Source organism: Cydia splendana, chromosome 3 (genome assembly GCF_910591565.1).
Source record: "Cydia splendana chromosome 3, ilCydSple1.2, whole genome shotgun sequence".
NCBI classification, from domain to species: domain Eukaryota; kingdom Metazoa; phylum Arthropoda; class Insecta; order Lepidoptera; family Tortricidae; genus Cydia; species Cydia splendana.
The window spans coordinates 1,686,352-1,710,396 of record NC_085962.1 but is presented as its reverse complement, the minus strand read 5'-3'; the positions used below and the strand labels follow the sequence as shown (position 1 = coordinate 1,710,396).

The 24,045-nt window shown below is 38.3% G+C and overlaps 1 protein-coding gene and 1 long non-coding RNA gene across 2 annotated transcripts in view; both read left to right on the top strand.

Annotated features, from left to right (window-relative positions):
- LOC134806464 (uncharacterized) overlaps positions 1 to 24,045 on the top strand; it is a 558,863-nt gene that overhangs the window by 86,088 nt on the left and 448,730 nt on the right. The window lies entirely within an intron of this gene.
- Positions 19,153 to 22,481, top strand: LOC134806642 (uncharacterized). Its single transcript, XM_063779969.1, has one exon. The coding sequence runs from the start codon at positions 20,454 to 20,456 to the stop codon at positions 21,834 to 21,836; it is 1,383 nt and encodes a 460-aa protein (XP_063636039.1). The 5' UTR covers positions 19,153 to 20,453; the 3' UTR covers positions 21,837 to 22,481.

The window sequence follows — 24,045 nt, the reverse complement described above, 5'->3', positions numbered from 1 at the left end:
ACAATTGAACAGTCTGACAAAAAGCAGCATAGTAGCTACGTAAAGTCAAACATCCAATCGTCAAAATAACACCTTTGTTTTAACGTCTACGGGCGAGCCAGAGATCGTGACAATCCGACGGACAAAAATAGAATAACCAGTTCCCAGCTTGGCGTGGGGGTATTTATAACCATAAAAGACATTAACGAAACGCGTTTGACGCATTTGACGCGTTAGGCGCACTTCAATATAAGATCTTTGTTATTTATTTCCTTTAAACTCGAGTACCAATCTTGAGTAGTTTTGGCAAAGAGATGTGATTCCCATAAGACAAGCAAAGTCAAAAGAAACCCCTTGCTTCGGAAATCAAGACAAAGTTACTCTCTAACAGATGGCGCCACTCCCTTGATATTAAACAATTCTAACTCACATCAATGTAAAAAAACACGGATCAAAGCACATGACGATCCAAAATTAATAAAAATCATTTATGTCTATATGTAAATATATAAGTTTTATGGATATTTTTATACATTTTCATCTTTAGTTTCAATACTGCGTCAACAGATGGCAGCATAACCTTCGCGACTACAAAATTCACCGACAGTCATTCTCTATACACATTCCATTCTCTTTGGTTTCAGCGAATCACTTTTTCTGATTAATGGCCCACTACGAAACTTGACTCTGTTAAGTTTTTTGTTTGTTGTTTCGGATTTCTCGTGAGAATGTTTTGTTTTTATTTAAAATTAATTTACTGAATGCATACATTATAGTTACTTACATGTATTTATTTTAATTAACATTTGTACATAATAATTGAGGTTTTAAAGTTTATGAAAATATTATCGATTGATCAGCTGTGTCAATCATTATTTATGTTAACTAGATCAGCTAGTGCGTCTAGTTACAAGGGGCAATGTGACTCAATGCCGGCAGCCAGTGGCGGTTGTAGATCGGATAGTGCCTGAGATGCATCGCATGGTCTCGTTGAGCTTAACGTCCAATCTATGGGTATGTGCACTTTCAAGCCTCCAATATGTTATGACTGAAACAGAAACAAATATTTATATTAGATGAGGTCAGGCGCAGGCTAGTACTTACAGCGGTTCATTGGCAAATTATGTGAAATTAATGTCACTTTTAGAAAGCTCTCGTTTTTAAGCCAGGGGGATTTTTTTGTTACAGTTGTCCAAATTATCGATTGAAAATAAATTGAATTTTGTTCTAGTAATTATTTATCCGTTATTAAAGTTGTATTATGTATCAAGTGTAGTTCTGTACCACTTGCGTCATAAAAACAAACCAACGAACACCTTATTTATCAAAATGTATCTCAGATATTCTATGCTAGGGTAATATACGACACAAACATACCCACACACATACATAGGCTGCTAAAATCATTCCCATAGTCAGGTATAGGTACAATAAACCACTTTACCAAACACAAAAAAAATATTCCAGCTGCCAGCAGTAAAGAAACCAGCTTCTACTCCCAAGCCCTAACAATATAAATAAGTTTTTGGCAAAAATAAAATTTTTGGTACAAGCTTTTATCGCTGACTGTACTTTTCTTTCAACAGGCAACTAATACTCCATGAGTCCATTCTAACAACACCAAGCACAATTAGTTTGCGTTGTTTTATCACAGTGTTCCCATGGCCACCTCATGTCTCCATCATCAGATCAGCTCCATGTCATCATAATATTGCAATTGTCATCCGATTTACATATTGTTATGTATGCAAAATTTCAGCTCAATCGGAAATCGGGAAGTGGGTCAAACTTAGCTGTCAAATGTATATGGCCAGCTTTAGTGCTAACATAACTGTTCCTAGTATTCCTATATTACCTACATGTTATAAGTAAGAATATTGTACGAGTAGGTATTATATTATTTTATAATCTTAGTAGAATAGGTACTAATACAATTTATTTGTATTGAATAACTCTTGCAGGGAATTTGTAAGTTACTTGTGGGTATGGCTACTTTATTTATTTAATTTATAAACTTCATTGCACAAAAATATAGAATTACGTAAAAATGGCGAACTTAATGCCAAAAGGCATTATCTATCACCTACTAGTCAACCATAGAAACAAATATGTGACGTTCCACGGCAAAAGGTACACCACCACGGCTTACGCTATTAACTATTAACGCCGCTCCAATATTATTGCGGCGCTATGCGACGTAAGCGCCAGCCGCCATAAGGTACCTTTACCCGTGGGACGTCACATATAAACACTAAAGGTTGGTGCAAAAACCAATCAAAAAGCAAATGCAGTAGGTATATCTTAGATATACATACTAACATAAACATACATATATGTTATAAAAATAAATGTACTAATATGTAAATGGGATGATAGACACTAGACGAGACATTTAGCAGATAACTACCGAGCATGACTACTCAAAAAACAAATTTTCTTGGGGCTTGTCTTACAGGTAGAGGGAGTGCATTCCATAGATAGGTTGCCTGAACGGCAAAACAATCATACATAAAACGGTTATGAAGAGGAAGGACTTAAAGTTTAAGTGAGCGGGACATCCGGAACGGGCATAAAAACTAAATACTTATTAATAATATTTTATCTTTATGTCTTAGATTTATGGCATAAAGTGTGTCTTTTTCTTTTTCAATAAACTTTTATTCTTGCTACAAAACCAGCTTCTAGAATATACAAACAGAGTAAAAAATATATAAGTTTTTAAAGTGAGGTCTACGGGTTTCAAAGATTTTAATATTTGTTAGAACCCTTAAGTATGCACTTTTTATGCAGTGTGAATAAATGTATGCATAGGTAGTGTTGTAGTGTAACTTTTACACATCATTTTTGCCAAATCAACTTCCTGCAATTATAGTAGTGATAGAACAGGTTTTTAACAAACTTTTGTCACTTAGTAGAACATAATAGATAGAATGAGAAGAAATAGATATTAAGTGTCAATAATATTAAAAGGCACCAGAAACTTTTCATGATTTTAGTTTAAGAAAGGTGTACTTACATCTTCAATCCTTTCTTCTAGATCTTAGAACTTGTGTGCACTGTGCAGCATTGCATTTTGTATCTCTGGGTTCCGAGAGGCTCATGAATCTCCCTGTAGGTGTAGGCGAACAGGGGATGCTGAGTTATATATTTGGCTAGCATTTTCTTGTGCGCCGAAGCATCGACTGAAATTAAACATATTCATGACAAAACCAGTTAATGATCAAACGAACTATAACTTTTTCTATAAATAAATTAGAGAAACTTACATTTTGGGTGGCATTTCCTTTAGTTTACACAGCAAATCAGTATTTTTCTTCGACTTGGTTTGTATTTTCACTAAATTCACTGAATCATGCGCGTACGCGATGCTTGTCAATGTCAAGTGAATTGTCAGTTGAGAAAACACGATTATCCGTGCATGTTATAATGTAAGTCAATTTGTATAAAGCTGTCACTCATTTAAACATTTTTTAATTTGGAAGTGTAGTAATAAAACTAACTATTCGTTTTCAAACATCGTCCGACACACGTCCGACATTTTAATAAAGCCAGGCATTAAATGGATTTTTCATAAACTCTACGCATAGACAATCGTGGTCACTTACGAATGATAGTGGATAACTTTATACGATATCGACGTGGTATTCTTATCGTAGCCCGTAACCATGTTCAGCAAAACGATAAAAATACGACTATCGTTAAAAGACGACAGTAGATTCCACGCGCAATATGATATAACCTTGCTAAGCCCGCTGGGTTTGATCTTTGGTTGTTAAATTACAGGATTATTGCCATAATTTGTACCCAAAACCCAGTATAAATGTGACAACACGATTCAGATATCACAACTTGATATGGTTTTGAGACGGTTTTGATACGACCTTAAAGGTACCTCATACCATAGAGAAAAAAATACATAGAGTGCTCACTTGTCACAAAGTCTTATGTTGTTGAGCATTAGACTTTCCGGTCGGTGCTACATCTGTTGTCACTTGACAGTACTACTACTGCTACTTAGCAGTGCTGATAATTCCGCTACTCGATGCTAGATGTCGACTATGAAAATATTAGTATTTTTGGTACCAAAACTGATATATGGAGTAAGCAATCTATATATTTTTTTCTCTATGGTCACGCTACCGAATGAAAACACTAGGACAACCCCAAACTACGACAGTAAATATTGGTAATACACTAACGACTTTCACACACCGAAAGCTTACAATGCTTGTTTCGGAAAGCGCGAGTCATTGACAACACATCGTTAACACTAATGGCTGAATGGGGGGCGGTGCCCCCCACCAGGGTAGTGCCCCCTCCCCCCCCCCATAATAAGTTGCTTGTAAACGTGGAATTCATAAACGGGATTTTTATTATAAACTTATAAACTGAAATAAATGTCATATACCTACTAAGAAATAGTGACCAAGGCCTATCAGGCTCGTTTCCAGTGATTCGATTCCCGCCTTGGTAACTTTTTCTTAGTATATGACATTTATTTCAGTTTATAATTTATATAGTAGTGTTTCTACTTGAAATAATTACAAATTAAATTATTTTCTGAAAATAATTTAATTTAATAAAATAATTAAATAATCTAAAACCTTGTACTAATTGATATTATAATTCCAAGAAATTAGTGCGAGTAGGAGTGTTACATAGAAAAATGTTCCATTCGCCCTATTTTCTTTATAGAAATTTTTTTTGAAACGAAAACTAGTAAGTACCATACATACAAGGTGTTTTTTCTAAACTCCGTTAACTTCGTGGTATGGCTGACTGAACAGCATAGTTAATTTTTTTTTCGTAAAAAATAGTCAATAGCGTTGTTGTAACATGGACATTATATGTATTTAAATCCACTAAACAATTGAAAACAATGCTTGACATATCAATGAAATTTTGTATATCGATCGTCCAAAATAGTACTCGTACTACTAGTAACAATTGTATAAACTCATCCTAAACACTAATCAATATGTAAACGATAAACATACATACCGTATTGCTGTAAAACGTGAATAATGAATATCAAAATAACCATTAACGATCAAACCTATGCGCCTACATGTTTTGAATTGGCCTCCTTTTTCTACTGACAAATTAGTTTGCCAAATCGCTGGCTCTCGTAAGTATAATAACCGTCTATGATATTAAGGGTGCGGTGGTGGCCGAGTGGATATGACGTCCGACTTTCAATCCGGAGGTCGCGGGTTCAAATCCTGGCTCGTACCAATGAGTTTTTCGGAACTTATGTACGAAATATCATTTGATGTTTACCACTAGCTTTTCGGTGAAGGAAAACATCGTGAGGAAACCTGCATACATCTGCGAAGAAATTCAAAGGTGTATGTGAAGTCCCCAATCCGCATTGGGCTAGCGTGGGGACTATAGCCCAAGCCCTCTCGCGCATGAGAGGAGGCCTGTGCCCAGCAGTGGGACGTATATAGGCTGAAATGATGATGATGATGATATTAAGTAAGGGTAGTTAAGTTTCTAATTTGGCGTAAAAGCAAATCAGCGTCGACAATGTAAAACTGCTCATCGCCGATTACAATAACCGCTTATAATAAAAACGCTCGTCACTGTTTAATGTGGCATCTAGTCGATCGCTCATTTCCGTGGCCGACAGCGCGTGCCTTATAAGTATTGTTTATGGTGTGAACATCACACGCTGTATTTTATATGTTTAAATGGGCCATTTTATTTTAAGTTGTCCCCTACACTTTTTTTTAAAATTTGTGAAATTTTATGTTATTTCTACCTGAGTAGAAATCACATGATTCTGAAATCACGAGCTCTTTCTATCCTAATAGAAGAAAAAAAGTGTACTCACCGTAGAATCAATTTGACAGCAGTCGATTTCCACTGTCAATTTTATTACGTATAGTAGGGTTCGGCCTTTTGAAGAGAAGAGTCATCCACAGTAGAAATCAGTTTCAGAAATGTCTAAGACTGGTCTGTCTTTTAAGAGTCGCATGAACCCGCCGCCAAAAAGCCGTTCCTATACAATCGACGCTCTCATTTTAAAGCGAAAGCTGAAATAACAAAAACCTTTGCACCCGCGCCAGCTAGCGGACTAAACAACTATCAGTGTGATCTATCTTCACTTTCATCCCGTCCTCAATAAGCATCCGTAAACAAGAAAAATTAAAGAAATATCAATGGTAATGGTAACCGAAATAAGTCCATTGATGTCCGTAACGTTTCATCTTTTTTTGCGTACTAGACGGAGAGCTAGCCCCGGAAAATGGTACTTACCTGTATTACTTAGTATCCGACCGAAAACAAGTTTTTTGCCGAAAATGAAGGATCAGTTTTGCTTTGGGTCCTGTAGGTCGTCCTAAGTATCGGTGGGCGGATCGAGTGGAGGCAGATCTCCGGGACCTCGGCGTCAGCGAAAACTGGCGTAAATCCGCGCAGGACGGAGTCAAATGCCGTGCTCTTGTGTTGGAGGCCAAGACTCATTTTGGGTCATCGCGCCAAGTAAGTAAGTAAGTAGTTTTGGTTTGGTTTCATCTAAAACTGAACCTTCGGCCAAAACATGATTAGTAGGTATGCCAAACCGATACCGAAACTTCGGACGGACAGTTTGAAAATACAGTTTCGGCAGTTTTTTGTCCGAAACCCAACCATCGGCCGAAACATGAACCTGCTGATACCGAAACCGAAACTTCGCTCAAACCCGTATGGCACACTAATTACCATTTTCCGAAGCTGGCTCTTAGTCTATTCGGCTTTGAACTAATAATATCCTTGTTATTCTAAACTAACTAAACTAGCGAAGATTCCGGGAACTCACCGGGACAAGATACAGACCTGTTGCAGTATATTGTTAGGGTGCATTATTTATACAGTGTGTAAATCCAATCTTCTTCTTCCTCGCGTTAACCCGGCATTTTTGCCACGGCTCATGGGAGCCTGGGGGTCCGCTTGACAACTAATCCCAAGAATTGACGTAAGCACTAGTTTTTACGAAAGCGACTGTCATCTGACCTTCCAACCCAGAGGGGAAACTAGGCCTAATTGGGATTAGTCCGGTTTCGTCACGATGTTTTCATTTACCGAAAAGCAGCTGGTAAATATTAAATGACATTTCGTACATAAGTTCCGAAAAACTCATTGATACGAGCCGGGGTTTGAACCCGCGACCTCCGGATTGAAAGTCGCACGCTCTTACCGCTAGGCCACCAGCGCTTACAGTGTGTAAATCCAAAATGGGCAATAAATTAAACAAGATATAGAATTTATCCATGTAATCAATAATTAAGTAGTTTTTTTTAAAGTTACACTTAATTGTGACCCCGTAATTATTTTTTGAAAATTTAACATTTGCATCAGATTACTTTGCCCCACCTGTGGATAAAATGCAACTTTCCCATCCGTTTTTGAACAATCAAGAGAGCCTTTACCAGTTGGTGTGGTGAAAACATAATTTTAGCGGGTTTATCGCTAATTTATTTTGTTACCTTTATTTCATACGTACCTTTACTATGGTACCTTAGTCAAAATAGAGATTTAGAAAAAAAACAACGGGTTGCACTCCGGGAGTGCCGGCAGAAGTGTAAACTCAATGACATTGTAACAGTTTTTCGATCAGGTCACGTGTCCGTCTTACGAAGCGTCTTACGTCTTACGCTGTCGCGAGTTTAACATTTTTTCTCCATCACAAAAAGTGCACAGCGCCACTAAAGAAGTTTTCACTTCAAAAATTGTTTTAGTGTCTTGCAGTTAAATTTTTATACCTCTCAAAGATATTGCAGCTTTTTGAATTACTTATGTAGGATTTTTTTTCAACCATGTCTTAGTCAATCTTACTAAAGTTCATTTGCGCGGATAAACATGAGAACTTTTTCGAAATTTTTGGTTTATAATTCGCATTTCGTTTTGTATGAAAATCTTACTAACTTGTTGACCTTAAACGTAAAGTATCATTCTATCAATATTATTTATTTATATGTTTGCGCCTTGGCCAAGTGTTAAACACTGAGGACAGAAAACTATGACGACAAAATCCAGGAAAATACAATTGTGTATTGAAAACTTTCTACAACCGCAAAAGTAACAGAGAAAGTATAATACAAGTACGATTAGAGGAGATACACATACGTAATATATGGTGTTATGGAAGATAGTTTGTAACTTTGTTATTAATAGGCTCTCTGCGAGCAAAATGTAGGTACCTAATGTTAAGAAGCTATATTCTGTATCTTTAGGTATTTAAATTTTTATTTAATCGTATGGCATTATATTATATTTACAGATACAGAGAAATCATAAATCTAACTCCAGAGAATTAATCCACTTGATAGCTTCGTCGTTCAGTTTTATCAGGTCTTCCGGGGGGCCTCCAGTATATCGAGTAGATGGGCACTCTTGGAAAATAATGGTGGTGCTAAAGAGTAATCAACCTTGGCTGCTACACTGCTCTCAATGAGTCTCGTAGCCTATCACTAGATGCAGAGAATTTAGATGCTTACCAGATGCGAATTAGGTATTTAAATGAAAGTAAACAAACAATTTGTACCTTTTCAGGTAGTTATATTATAACATTTATTGGTTAACCAACCAAATACAAAACCGCCTGGTTCAGTCATTGAACGACCTGATATTAACCTACATTATTTGATCATGTAATGTTTTCATCTATCGTCAACTGGCTTAAGGAGCCATTTGAGGGTAGATTTTGTTTACTTTTATTTAAATGCCTAAAGATACAAACATAGACATGATAGAAATAAGAGGCGGTTGGCCTTCAAATGTATGTGTTTTTTGCGTAATGGTAGGAAACCCTTCGTGCGCGAGTCCGACTCGCACTTGACCGGTTTTTAAGCATTGCTATGTATGTATTGACAGGTAAAATCCATGCTGGTGCCATATTTACAATACCTACTTCGACCGGCCACGGGCCAACCCCATTATTAGTAAGCTCTCCGTATTCCTCACCTATAAATAACAATGAGAAAGAAATGTTTCCTCTTCCAAGGAAGTTGTTTGATTTATATTGCCGCGAGACTATTTCCCGTTTGGGAGATATAAAAATAATAATGTACACTAACGGCCCGATTCGAACTTTAAGATACGTCAATTAATAGATCTAGAAAAGATATGGATTAGATATGTCAGTGTCAAATGTGACGTTTCTTCAAACAAAAACGTCACTTTTGACACTGACACATCTAATCCATATCGTTTCTAAATCTATTAATTGACGTATCTTAAAGTTTGAATCGGGCAGTAAGCTTTGAACAGCGAGCGGTCAATAAATTATATGTAAGTACAGTCAGCGGCAGAAGTTGCTAAGCGGGCGAGGTGTTCAAAATGATCTTGACGCGACTTTATTGTTAAGAGAATAAGAGCGTGTCAAGGTAATTTTGAACACCTCGCCCGCTTAGCAACTTCTGCTGCTTACTGTACTTCGAGTTTGTGTAGAGCTTTCAAAAATATAGAATGGCGGGAATTTTATATGTGCTTACGTAACGGACTTGCAGACGACCGGTCTGGCTTAGTGGGTAGCTGGTGAACCTGCCTGTGAATCTGATGGTCTCGGTTTCGAATCCAGGTAAGGGCATTCATTTGTGTGATGAACACACATGTTAGTTCCTGAGTCACGGAGGTTTTTTCTGTATATATGTATGTATTTATCACTTAGTAATCATACATTTGATGATAGCCACTTTTAGTAGCTACATGCAATATTTACGAAAATAGATATCACATGTTTTCGTAACTCGGTGAAAGATTTTTTAGGAGAATTGGTGAAATTGCGCTTATCACGTAGGTACAGAATAGAGACCTCTAAGATCTATTTACAAAATTTTATCGAAATCTGAGAAGAAAAAATACGGCAACAAAATAAAATTCGGCCCCGATAAGTTCATCCCGTACACGGCCCATATAACCTCAAAACGCGTTTGGTCCGTTGCCATCCAATAAGCATTGACTCCACCAGCATCCGCGCGAGTGTACCTAATTGAATCTTTCGCATCATATCCAATAGTCCACGAGCTAGGTACGTTTCCGTCAGACACTTTGTCGTAGAAATCGTATTGTCGATAACAGCTTCAGAATGTCGGTACGTATTTTTCATCACACTTGCTCGAAAAAGACCTTATTTCATGCAGGTGTACTGAAGGACAAAGGCCCATATTATTCCCGCGGGAGTTATGGATTGTGAAAAAAAAAGCTATTCACGGACAAATTTTTGTACTTTTTATTTATTATTTTAAGCAATTAAAATGGATTATAATTTTTTGGTCAACAAGCAAACAAATGATAATTTAATAACAGAAATGCATTTGTAACATGATATGACGGCAACCAACATCCGAATTAAAAATATTTCGTCCAAATATAAACTTCATGCATGAGGCTAATTTTGTGTTTCACTTAGTAGCAAAGTTTGTTTAACCACGAGCACGAGCCTTGAAAGTCTCACAAGGCTCAAGATTCCTATTTCAGAGAAGTGTCGGGTACGTAACGCTATTTTTTAACACTTCTGATAAAGCTAAGAAGCAACGGTGGTTAACATAGGTCCTAAGAAGTATAATGAGATAAATTTTGCTTAGAAATAGAATAAAATTATTAACCATACAAAATAATTCGGCCCGCAATGTAAAACAACACAAGTTACGCGATACGAGCTTTTTAAAGTAACTGTCAACGCTTGTTGGCAGTTACTATAAAAAAGCTCGTATCAGGGCTATAACCGCGAAAATCGAAGTTTGCAAATTGCGGGCATTTTTCTCTGTCACTCTAATTACGCCTTCATTGGAGTAAAAGAGAAAGATCCCCGCAATTTGCGAATTTCGGTTTTGGCGGTAGCCTCTCTGGTAACGTCATGTCATGTTATGTCTCGTAATGTTTGAAGTACCTACATTGCTGCTAAACAATTACCTACAGGGTCATAATCAACTGTAACCTAAAAAAAACTACTTAATGATTACACGAATAAATTCTATAGGTATCTGGTTTAAATTATCGCCCGTATTGTATTTACACACTGTGTTCCTAATACAGATTTCTGCAGGTTATTAAGGCAGCTGTCGAAAGAGAATATCTTTTTGTGGAATAAATAATAAATAAATAAATATTATTGGACAATTTTACACAGATCGACCTAGTCCCACAGTAAGCTCAATAAGGCTTGTCTTGTACTAGACGACGATATATTTAATTTATATAAATCTTATATACATAGAAAACATCCATAACACTGGAACAAATATTTGTGATGAACACACAAATTAATGACATTACCAGGATTCGAACCCGGGAATTGGAATGCCCCGTAAGATTGAATTTTTCAATGAAAATCTGTTACTGGCTCTTAGTCCGTATGTGTATTAGTTACCAGTCTCCGTCCTAGTTTGTACGGAACCTAATACTTTTCCGATGCGCTGAAATGTTGCAGTTATTCGATATGTTACAGGTCCTATCTAGTATGTGAAAGTGATATTCAGATTCTTTTGACATGGGTGACAGATATAGGAATAAAAGCACATCGATTGACAGATAGAGTCGGGCCAAAAAAAGTCTGCAGCGCATTTGATAGCCCACGCAGTGTAAGTGTCATTTATACGTCATAATTTCATAGAAGTTTGACGTTTAAAATAACACTTGCACTGTGTGGGCTATCAAATCCGCTGCAGACTATTCTTGGTCTGACTCTAACTCTAAATTTAAATTTTATATACCCCAAGCAAAATATACTAACTTTGTACCCGTACCATGAGTCACTGACAGTGTCAAAACTGACACATACGCTAAGGTCTACGTAATTTACTTTGCATACACCTCGCTCGCACTAATATGCGAGTACGACCGAGATGCATAGACAGTAAGTTTCATTCTCGATAGCGTTTATGTCAGTGCCAAACTGGTGATAGCCATACTTAAGTGGAGCTAGGAACTGGCGGTTATGTTGGAATGTAGGGGATTTATCAGCTCGGATATTCACCGCGTTTACCTATTGCTAGGTGACAGTCCATTTCCAACCGCAGCTGCACTGCTGTCAATTTTACTATGGAAATTGACAGTAACAGCGACGCGTTCAGTATAAGTAGTGCAGCTGCGGTCAGAAATGGAATGTTATCCTTAGGCACCGTTTAGACTGGTTTTAGTGTCACGCGGACCGTCCGTGCGGATCGCTCCGTACCGGACCAATATGTATTAAGTTCAGGGAGCGTTATAGAGTAAAGGCCAAGCCACACCGGATGCGTATGCGTAGACGTGCACGTGCACGTACGCGTCCCGATGCGTTGTATAATACGAAAACTCATACGAGAGGACACACCGCTTGCGTGACGTGTGCGTGACGTGCGCGTACGCGTGACTTGCACGCAACGCAGCTCCGACGAGACAAACCGGCTGCGTGCTGCGTGCACGCGTCCACGCACCGGAGCGGCAACGTCGCTTCGTTGCGTGCAGTGATGACGTTGTGTTTAACTGCGTTCCCTATGAGAGGGCGAACCGAGCAGGTTCGGACACGCACAGCTCGGTGCTGCATAGGTGCTGTGCGTGTACACGCGCAGCTCGCTTGTATTTATTTACAACTCGGCCGGTGCGCGTGCTGGTTTTTAATATGGATTCAGTGATAAAAGAAAAACTAATTAATATATTCGTCAATACGAATGTATATTTACAACATATAGCACAAAGATTCCAAAAAAATACGTCTTATAAAAATTTGGCCTGTGGGAACAAATCGATGTTAGGTACTAATAATACTATTGGAAAACAAGGTTGTTGTATTGTGAACTTAATAATAATATTATGTACTCTGAATTATCTCGATTCAAATAAGAGACATTTTTTTCCTCTAATTGCAATGTCGGCATTCTGTGAGCTGCTTCCATTTGCAACCGGAGTATAATAGAATAGAATACCATTTATTTTAGTATAAGTAACAGTATAATAACATGATGTACTGTCGCAGGAGTGTATTTTATTTTACTGCACGCATGACCGAGCTGCAGCGTGCGCTTGCGTGACGTGTACAGCACACTGCGTGGCGTGCGCTGCGTGACGTGCGCGTCACCCGGTGTGACAGGGGTGCTGCGCACGTCTACGCTTACGTCGACGCACACGTGCTGCACACGCAGCCGGTGTGGCTCGGCCTTAAAGCTGACGGATCCGCGCGGACGCCCGTCCACGCGGACAGCTATCTCATACAATTTGGCGGTGCGGAGCCATCCGCACGGACGGTCCGCGTGACACTAAAACCAGCCTATTAGAAAGCTGTCCGCGCGGACCCTTCAGCTTTACTCTATAGCGCTCCCTGAACTTAATACATATTGGTCCGGTGCGGAGCGATCCGCACGGACGGTCCGCGTGACACTAAAACCAGCCTTAAATTAAGACTATACCAGCATTGCTGCTGCAATAATGCGCCGCGACATTGCTGCCACAAATACCAAAACGTATTCGCGCATTCGCGTCAGGTAGCTTTACGCGGCTTTAGGTTTTGAAGCCGCTGCGGTCGTAATCTGAATTTAACATTTATACGACTGAGGGTCGATTTATATCTACAAATACCAACACTTAACTGTTCTTCGGTAGACCTTATGCCTCTTGTAATAAGGTTTACGATCTGTCAGTTAATAGTGGAGACAGACACAATCGGAAGAGAACAGATATGGATCTACAAACAGTGTGCAAACGCGTTAAAGAAAGTTGTGAACTCACAACGGAAGTGGAGCTGGAAACTTGGCGGTTATATTGGAATGTAGGGGGATTTACCAGCTCGGATATTCACCGTGTTTAGCGCTTATTATTATTACACGTACCTAACGTATTGGCACAAGCCAATAGTGTCATTTTTAATATCGTACTATAAAGGATGACTCAAGTTAGACCGGGCCGTATCCGGGCCGGAGCTTCCAGCACATCGTTTTCTATGGAAAGCATCACGTGGTCACCTGTCATGTCATAGAAAAGTAAGCGCCGGAAACTCCGGCCCGTACACGGCCCGGTCTAACGTGAGTCGTTATTAATGTGCTAACTTATTAGGTATTACTTATTGTAAATTAAATTGAATTTCAAATTTAGAAGAGAGCTCTAGCCCGAGCCGAAAAATTCTCAGGTAATTCATACTATATCTGGGACGCCCGGACGGACGTTTACCATCCGGTTGCCTCAGTATAAAATGTACTTTACTGGTATGTATCTGTAAATAGGTAAGGCGGTGTTACACGCTCGCCAGAAAGTTCCGAACTCACAACAGTAGTGCAGCTGGAAACTTTCCCCTTGTATAGGAAATATCGGATGGATTTACACCTCGTATTTTCTATACCGAGCGTTTAGTGCTAGGAAACTTGAATACAAATACTTGGGGATCGATTCTAATTTAAAATGTTGTTTAAAATGTTGTTGTTTTGGTACGGGTACGAAATTGGAGCTAGGAACTTAGCAGCGAGTCATCTGAAAGTGGGTTTGGTTTTTGATCTATAAGTCAGTCACAAAAATGCCAGTTTTGAAACGTTAATTTATCAAATAACTGTTTGAGGTACCTTTTTGAAATTTTGTATTCTAGACAAACTAAGGGGATTGAATAAACGTGCCAAATTTAATGTGTGTACTAGGTTAAATTAGTTTATAGTTGTGAAGGGGTCAAAAGTAGCTCGAAATGGTTCGTGTAATATTACACACGGTTGCTGCGTCGCCAGTTCATTTTTCTTTGAACTTGGCTGGACACGCTACCGCGTGTCTAGATCAAAATGGAAGAAAAACCTCAGACCATGGACACCTGGATACCTGCAACACCAGAGGGATATCAAGGTTTGTAGGTCACTCAGTCAAGTTTGTCGCAAAATTGACAACTCCCTAAGGATCTTCATAAAAGTGTTCCAATTGCCGGCACTTTGGCCGCGCACGTTCTAAAACAAGGCACGACTGTGTCTCCGCTATTTATTAGTCGTAAAACGTTCGCATTGTCACGTATTTCATATGTTGTACATATGCTGTTAGGTTTTATTGGTTTCGAAACGGCCTCGCAAGCAATCTAAGACGGCCATGACAGTTTTTGTTAAGGAAAAGGAGCTGAAATGTTTTATTTTAATACGTTGTCCCGATGCTATCTTGGGTGAACCATAATTTTTCGGGGTTCCGTGGTCAAAGGGTGACAAATGAAACCTTGTTAATAAGCCTCCGTGGTCCGTCTGTCTCTCTCTGTCTTCCGAGCTATATATCCCACATGGTGATGGGGTCAGCTTTCCGTGTTTTTCGCTTCCACTTCGCCCTATCCTTGACATCGTTTTCGGATACTTTGCACACAATCATATCTTTCAGCACTACGTCCTTCCATCTTGTTTTCGGTTAACCTCTGCCTCTTTACCGGGGATGGAAAGTCGTAGTCGTAGTGGATTGTCCGTCTTTATATATGTGTCGCAGGAACCGTAATTATCTGCTGAAATTTATACAAAAGTTTACAATCTTTACTTATTACAAAAAAGTGAGGTTCAAAACTGTACTTAAACATATCTTTGACGATGACGGTACAGCGCGTCCCGTTTCGCTCACAGATTTAACCGTTTCACTGCTAAATACGTCAACTAACGCGTGCGACAGCCAAATATCAACCTTCGTGCATAATGACAAGGTTCATAATGACGCGCCGCGCACGATAGGCGTGCCGTTCAAAGGGTTAAGTACTTTCAGTCTCGCGCTGCAATTAGCGGCCCGATTCGAACTTTAAGATACGTCAATTGATAGATCTAGAAACGATATGGATTAGATATGTCAGTGTCAAACGTTTCTTCAAACAAAAACGTCACTTTTGACACTGACACATCTAATCCATATCGTTTCTAGATCTGTTAATTGACGTATCTTAAAGTTCGAATCGGGCAGTAGGTGATTTAGCAAAGTGGTTCAAATGATACCTCGTTACGATTGGCTATTAGGATGTTATGATTGCAGTTTATTTTATGAGTGATCTTAAGAAGTAATAGAATGGAATGAGCTTATTTAGCACTTTGAACAAGTTGGTATTGTAGTTCTATTTTAGGACTCAGATCCTACTGACTGCGCCACTGCTAAATTATTATTTTTTGTACTATTTAATTAGGTATATTGTACTTTAGTGTCAAATCTGAAGGAGTAGTAAAATAAATACTTATCATACTATGATAAGTATATATTTTACTACTAATACTACTATATTACTATAGTATTTTATACAATCGTGATATAATAGAGAGTTTTTCAGTCGAGTACCGTGTTTAGGCAACGAAGCTTGCTGAGTTGCCTAAGTAAGGTATGAGATTGAAAAGCTTGATTATATCACTATTGTATACAATACTTTTTCTACTAGTCAACAAAAATAATACTTTAAACTAGTAGAATCATACAAACAAACCAAACCAAAAGTATACAGCTAAGATACGCGAACAGCCGCGATACCTTCATACTGGTACGCGCCCCGGCTGCCGCGCCCCGCGCCCGTAGGGCTGGTCAACGACACCTTCTCGTAACTCATGAGGCCTAGTACTTGCTCCGCGCTAAATTCAATTTTTAGACAGTTGTTGTCTCTATTTTGGCCACCGTAGCTTATGGAGACTAACAAGCAACGCTTAGTGGTTTTCGTAGTCTATGGATGCTGCTATATTATCATACAACCTAAAATAAATAATTAATTTGAGCTATGGATTTTATCGCAACTTTGCATGGGATACAATTGGGTCAGGTGTATAAATTGTATATACTTACAGAAGTGAATAACAGTGAAAAAAGAAAGAATAAAAAAGAAAAAAAAAACTTCGAGTATGTAGGTGATTTTGTCATAAAGATTACATAAATTACATTAAAATAGCAAGATTTTACAATTTGCCAGCGATACCTCACTGCGTGGAAAGAGGTAATCATTATCGTAAAAAAAAGTCGAAGCTTTCTCGGGTTATTTTATTGGTTGAAATAAAGCTGTCTAATGACCCAGGTTCAAGTAACGCGTTTTAGAAACATCGCGAAGGGTCATTTGGCTGGTTCTTCGGCAGAAACTCATTAGAGAAGTAATGGAGACATCGATGAAATGGCTGGTTTATGGGAACACTTTATTTATATAGACGAAAGAATACTAAGACGTGTATAGTTAAATATTATGGCGCAAATAAGTTCAAGAAGGTATTGTATGGTAACCTAAATAATAAATTATACTATTCCTGGCAACGAGTAAATTTTGCATAAGGTGAAACCTAATTTATAATAGTCCCATGGGTATTTTGACTGTATTTAAAATAAATTATTTTATACCATGCATGAAATAAAGCACCAGAACATTAATAGAGAAACGTAGACAGCAGTAATTTTTAAACACTATTTCTATTTTAAAACCAGTATAAAACTATTAGGAGAAGGAACCTAATTTGATTGTGTCGTCATATGCTAGTGTTTCACATTAATTCCATAGTAGCAAATCGTTTTGACAGCTCGAAAAAAGAAACTGATTTGACTAGTAGTCAAATACCCTATTTGCATCCCACCAAAAACCATACGTGTTTGCGGTTCCATAAAAATATCAAGTATGAAATTACCTTTTTTTTCTTAACATAGACAGGGTTGGCTCCAAACTCCAAAGTAAAATTCGATGTGAGCTAAACATTCATCTCTCAGATTACCGACACTCGATTTTTTTTACTCAGTTTATGCCGAACCAGATGTATTCCCATTTTCCCCGACCCACGTAACCGCCGCCATACACGAGGCGGGGACAAACGGGAATAATTTATGATAAGGGCCTATTCCCATCTATGCACGGCGGAGACAAATGGGAATACACCCGAACGCACAACCACACGTATACTCCCTTAATTACAGTGGAAGGGCGTTGGAACCGCTCCAAAGGCACTTTACGATATGAAACTTTACGCTATTATCACGGCTGAGCGAGACAGCTATGTACGTATAGCTATGTCCTGCTCGCACGTTACGCCACGCTCATTATGACGTATAATATAAAACGCGTCGCACACATTTCTTACACTAGAGCTAAGTTGCACTTAGCGAGTGGACGCTCTTCGCAGATTACATGTGCTTAGCAGACACTCCACTGAAAGAAATGAATGTTGTAAATGAGCGTTTCTTTTATTTTTTTGCCATTTTATATATTGTGACCTTTTTTGCCACTTTTGTGTTATTTCTAGTCAGGATCGCGAGCTCTTTTCATCCTTATAGGAGAAAAAAAGTGTCCTAAAATTTCCATACATTTTTAAAACTTTCCTTTTTGTTACCGCCATACAAAGTGTATGGGGAACTGGTAATACAATAGGAAAAAAACTCTGGGACATTTTATTATCCCATTAGGATCGAAAGAGCTCGTGATTCTGAGTAGAAGTAACACAAAAGTGGCAAAAAAGGTCACAATATATAAAAATGGCAAAAAATAAAAGAAACGCTCAAATTGCCACGCCATTTCTCTATCGCTCGCAGTGGCATTGACCGCCGGCATTGTAGCCAGGACAGCAGTTATAATTATGTGGTTGTGATAGAGATAGAAAATGGAGTGTCAATGTACAAAATTATTTGTGCTTAGCGTTCTTCCAGGTCCAGAAAGACCTGTGTGATATCCAAGCGGCGTCGGATCGCACAGAACAGGAACGAATGACGAAATCTAGAGTCGGAGGCCGAGTTCCACTTCGGGTCGCTGAGCCAGGGGCGTAGTTAGCGTCCTTACTTTACCCGATTTGATTGGACCTACTAATATAGTCTGTCAAGAAAAGTATGTCAGTAGCAATGTACAGCAAAGTGAAGTAGGGCGACACTCAAAGAGCAGTATTGCGCTAAGAAAAACAGCAATGTACATTTGTAACGGTTTACCGTTATTTCCAATTAAAATTCTACAAAATAAGAAATAAACTTAAACCTAAATATAACTATAAACTACTATAATACACATTTCATACTTATTATCTAAAAAAATATACACATAAAACCTTGAAAACTAATATATACAAAATAAATCTACGAACAAACAGAATTGACGACTGCATTTGCTATTAGGTAAAACTAGATGCGAATACAAAGGACTACGTCCCCCGGCTCGCGATAAGCGATGTGAACCGGCCAGCTAATGAGACACATACGCGTCCGAGACATTGCTACCACGGCTTTGACAGCGAGAGGTCAAATCGACTAAATTCAAAGATACAATTTTACAGTCATGATGTGACAAATTTTTAATATGGTGTAAAATTTATTCTAATATTAAATGTGTTAAGTTCCAGTATTTCCCCAAATAGGGTGAGTGTTTTGAATATTTTGTAGTTTTAAGAGAAAGGTAACTTTCATAGTAGTAAATTAAGGAATCATTTTCTTCTTGCCATCACATTTTCATTTAGTTCTTTCTGGGTACATTTGGCTATCACTATCTGCTTATTAACTGTAATTTTCCTATAAAAATAACGCTGGAAATAACAAGCTTCTCGAACCTTCTGGAAATATGAGTCTACCCACTTTATAAAAATCTTGTAGATTATAATCAAAGTTAGGCTTAATTCTAATTTAAATGTATAAAATTACATGCCAAATTGTAGTTGACATGCATTAATAAAGCTTTTAGTTGTAGAAGTACATTTAGTAAATTTAACTTCACTTTCTTCTTTGTTTTAAATTTAAAATGATGATTCTACTTGTGACTGCCACATCATTGATCACCATTTAATTCTTTGGGGTTCACTACACCAGCCTACTTTCTCATTAGCGCATTAATTTGGCCTAAAATCCGGATGTCGCAGTCACTTGTACAAAATTGGACTTTTCTTGAAATGGCCATTTTTACCGGAATTCCAGGGACCAAGTCTGGGGTTGGAGTCGGAACCTACCAACCTGAATTCGCATGCTCCGCTTCGTTCCGGAAGGTTCCCGTGCTGGATCCGGAACCCTTTTTTTTGGAAGACGGCCACCTCCAAGTTCGACGTTCTGCGACGTAGTGCAGGGAAGTGACCCCTATCAAGGACTCGTTTCACCACTGTTAATTGCCAGCTCAGAAAAGATCCACGACCTTGTCTTTCCTTTAGTTTTTTTTATTTTTTTAAAATTATATTTCGTAAAATTTACTCTGGTTAGTTTTCTTTCGTCTCATTTTGCAATCTACCTACTTCATGCGACGCTAAACGTCACATTGGCGCCCATACTGGTTATTTCTGAGCTGTGCATTATTGAAGCAAGTCCTTGGCCTTTTTCTCCTCTTGGTTTTCATTGGTGTTGGTGGCTTTCTAATATTAGCACTTGTAATTCATCTAGTTTTTAAGTCTGATTTGAGCAGTTGTTTGGTACGTGGTTGTCAGTTTCTCACTTCATATAGTTATAGCAAAATTCTTGTTTAAAAAAAAAAAAAAAAAAACACTACACTTCACTTATTCCGATTTAAAATAATTTTAAAATTCTATCGTATCTCACATTCCACTTACTTAGCAACTAAACCTAACTGCTTTTTAATCAATTGTAATCAAAACACACACTTTTTACGTTAAGATTTAAACATGTCGTACCCAATTAAATATTTGTCACTACAAAAAGCTGAGCTTGAATATGAGGTGATCCTTAGAGGTGGTTCAACTGGTTCGGTGCAGGACCTCCGAAGCCAGATAGTAAAATTGGCCATACCTCCTGAGGACATTTTGGAATCACATTTAGAGCCTGCGGTTGACCTTGATGCTGTTAAAGACAGTCTAACAAAATCCCAAACGATGCTAGCATCCCTCAAATCTAAATTTGATAAGACCCTGTTCTTGCGTACCGAAAATCTACTACACCACATATATCACAGATTAAGGCGTATCTCAAACGTTAGTGCCACGTTAGTTGACCAGCACAAAAATTATTGCACTACCTTTAACAACCAATACAAAGAAATTACGACGTTGAGGCCGGCATCAACCTCAAATGCAAATGCAGTCTCAGTTTTGGAACCTGAAGCTACGGCGGTACTCCACTGTGATCGTAACCTGACTTCTGACTTGGCAAAACTAAAGTACTCTGGAAAAGCCTGCGTTTTTTCTTTCATTCAAAGAGTTGAAGAATTCGTAGAGGTTAGGAATATATCAAAGGATCGTGTATTGAGGTTTGCCTACGAGATTTTCACTGATGACGCATTACATTGGTTCCGTTGCAATAAAGAAAGTTTTCAAAGCTGGGACGATGTCGTCGTCCTATTAAAAAAAGACTTTAGTCTAAAGAATTACGACTATCGCCTGACTAATGAAATAAAATATCGTACGCAAGGGGAACAAGAAAACATTTCTATTTACTTGTCTATTATGCATGGCATGTTTTCGCGATTGGTTAAACCGTTGTCTGAGGAAGAAAAACTCGAAATTATCTTACATAACATCCGGCCATGTTATGCCAGCACCCTAGCCGCTTCACCTGAGATCAAGGACCTAAAGACATTAAAAACCCTTTGCACAAACTATGAGGACATTCAGTCACGCTTATCCTTGTTTCATGAACCGCCTAGGGTGACTTCTGAGACTCTAGCCCCAGAATTTGCCTACACTAAATATCATAAAAATAATATCTACTACACAAATAAAAACTACCAAAATACAAATTCAAATGAAAAACAGAAAAACTACTATAATCAAAACAAATATCCTAACTACTCGAGCTCTTACAACTACAACAAATCTAAAACTACAGAGGAAAAGCCTACTACTACTAATGCTGTACAAGCGACAGCAAACAGTACAAAAAATGTCAACACTGCTAGTAACTCGCGTAAGTACTGTCCTAGGTGTCGCACTGATACACACTCTTTGAAAGAATGCAAACAGCCACACTTCCCTATCTGTTTTAAATGTGGTAATAAAGGTGTACGCTATCCTGATTGTAAATCCTGTAATCCTAAAGATGCAAAAAACTAAATTCAGTGGATTGTAGTGTACATAATCTTTCTAAAAAATCTAGTGAAAACTTTAGTGATTCAGAGTGGAAATCTTGGCTCAACTTCATATCTAAATTTTTCACTTGCTATTCAGTCACTGCAATCCACGATTCAGATAATATACATAACAGACCGTATGTCTCAGTTCAGATTAATGGTAAAACTATCCATGGTTTGTTAGATACGGGTAGTGGTTATACAATTCTAGGTAATAACTATCATAAAGTTTTCTTGGATGCGGGTTTCAAGCTCAACAGTACGGATACGATAAATTTATTCGCAGCTGGCAGGCATAGACTAAACAATATTGGTATGATCAATCTGCCTGTCTCGTTCTTAGATCAAACCCACATCTTGAAGGCCTACGTCGTACCAGAAGTCGAAAACTCCTTGATATTAGGCATGGACTTCTGGAGAATTTTCGAATTGTTTCCTAAAAAACTAGATTCCGTAATTTTACCTAGGGATGTTGATAAATTAGCCTCTCTATCACTAGACCCTCAACCTACACACTTATGTGACTATGATCATCTTTCGCCTGAGCAAAAAGTTACGGCTGATCATATCACTGCGCAGTTTCGTAACATTTCATATGAAGAACGTGGTCTAGGCCGCACTTCTCTAATTGCTCGCAATATAGATACCGGTAATGCTGTTCCTGTTCGACAAAGATACTACAGAATGTCTCCTGAAAAACAAAGAATACTAAACACTCAGCTTGATGAAATGTTGCGTGAAAACGTGGTAGAACCTTGCGAGAGCCCTTGGTCGTCCCCTGTTCTGTTGACACCTAAAAAAAATGGCGAAATGAGATTCTGCTTAGATAGCCGTAAATTGAATGCAGTTACCATCAAGGATGCTTACAGTATTCCATACATTTCTGAGATACTCGACAATCTGCGTGACGCTAAATATCTCTCTAGTTTAGACTTGTCAAAGAGTTTTTGGCAAATTCCTATTAAGGAAGAAGACCGGTGTAAAACGGCGTTTTATATTCCTTCGCGTGGTACCTTTCAGTTTGTTTCTATGCCCTTTGGCTTAACCAATGCTCCAGCGACGCAACAACGACTGGTTGATATGTTGTTCTATGGGCCTGATTTTGAGCATAAAGTCTTTGTCTACATCGACGACATTATCATTGTCTCATCGACCTTTGAAGAACATATCTCCCTATTAGTTAGAGTTCTAGAGAAACTTAAAATGGCAAACTTAACCATTGGTTACCAAAAGTGTCAATTCTTCAGAAATAGACTGAGTTATTTAGGATATGTAGTAGATGGAAATGGACTACAACCGAACCCAGAAAAGATTGAGGCAATCATTAACTATCCAACTCCTACTAATCGCAAGGAAGTTCGTCGGTTTATTGGAACGGCATCATGGTATCGCCGTTTTATTCCAAATTTCAGTTCTATAGCTGCACCTCTAAATAAACTTACTTCACAAGCTAAAAACTCACCCCCTTTTAACTGGTCTACCGATGCTGAAGTAGTGATTGCAATCCGGATTATTCGAAGTTCAAAAATCCGGATTTCGGAGCGTTTGAAAATCCGTTTTAAAATTCGGATTTTGAAAAGAAAAAACCGGTTTTTCGGATTTTTTCCCACCAGTACTAATTTGCTCAAAATTAATGCTAATGCGAAATAAAAAGCGGTGCACATGAAGCGGTAACGCGGGAGTGCTATTGCCAGCCGGGCATTGCGCGTCGCGCACTCGCTCGCACCTGTATGCTTGCCCCGCGTCCGCTTTTTTTATTGGCGTAGCAGCCCAAGTAACAAAATTTGGTACTATAAAAGTCCTGAGAACGTTTTGGAGCGTGCTAATTAGTGTTCATGATTAGCACTATAATGGTGTTATAAACGTTTACAAAACCCCAGATAGGCCCTAGTTTTATCACTGATTTATTCTATAAACATTACATAAAGGCTCTCACGGTGATAAATCAGCTCTAATGTTGAAATGTAAAAGTGACGAGAAACGCTCTTTAGTACTAAAATAGTGCTGTCTGCAACGTTTATGTCGCAATTTGGAATTATAAAAGTAACCAATGAAACATCTTTATAGTGCTATTTTGCACCGTAAACGATTCCAGTGATCTTTTTTATCATACTTGCGTCGTGGCTGCCTAAAATATTAAATAAGATCATTCGCCATTGTTTCTTAAAGTGACATTTGTATTTAGGTACTAA

Excerpts from the sequence above, each read along its gene's own strand:
- LOC134806642 (XM_063779969.1), top strand. The coding sequence starts at position 20,454 with ATGTCGTACCCAATTAAATATTTGTCACTACAAAAAGCTGAGCTTGAA.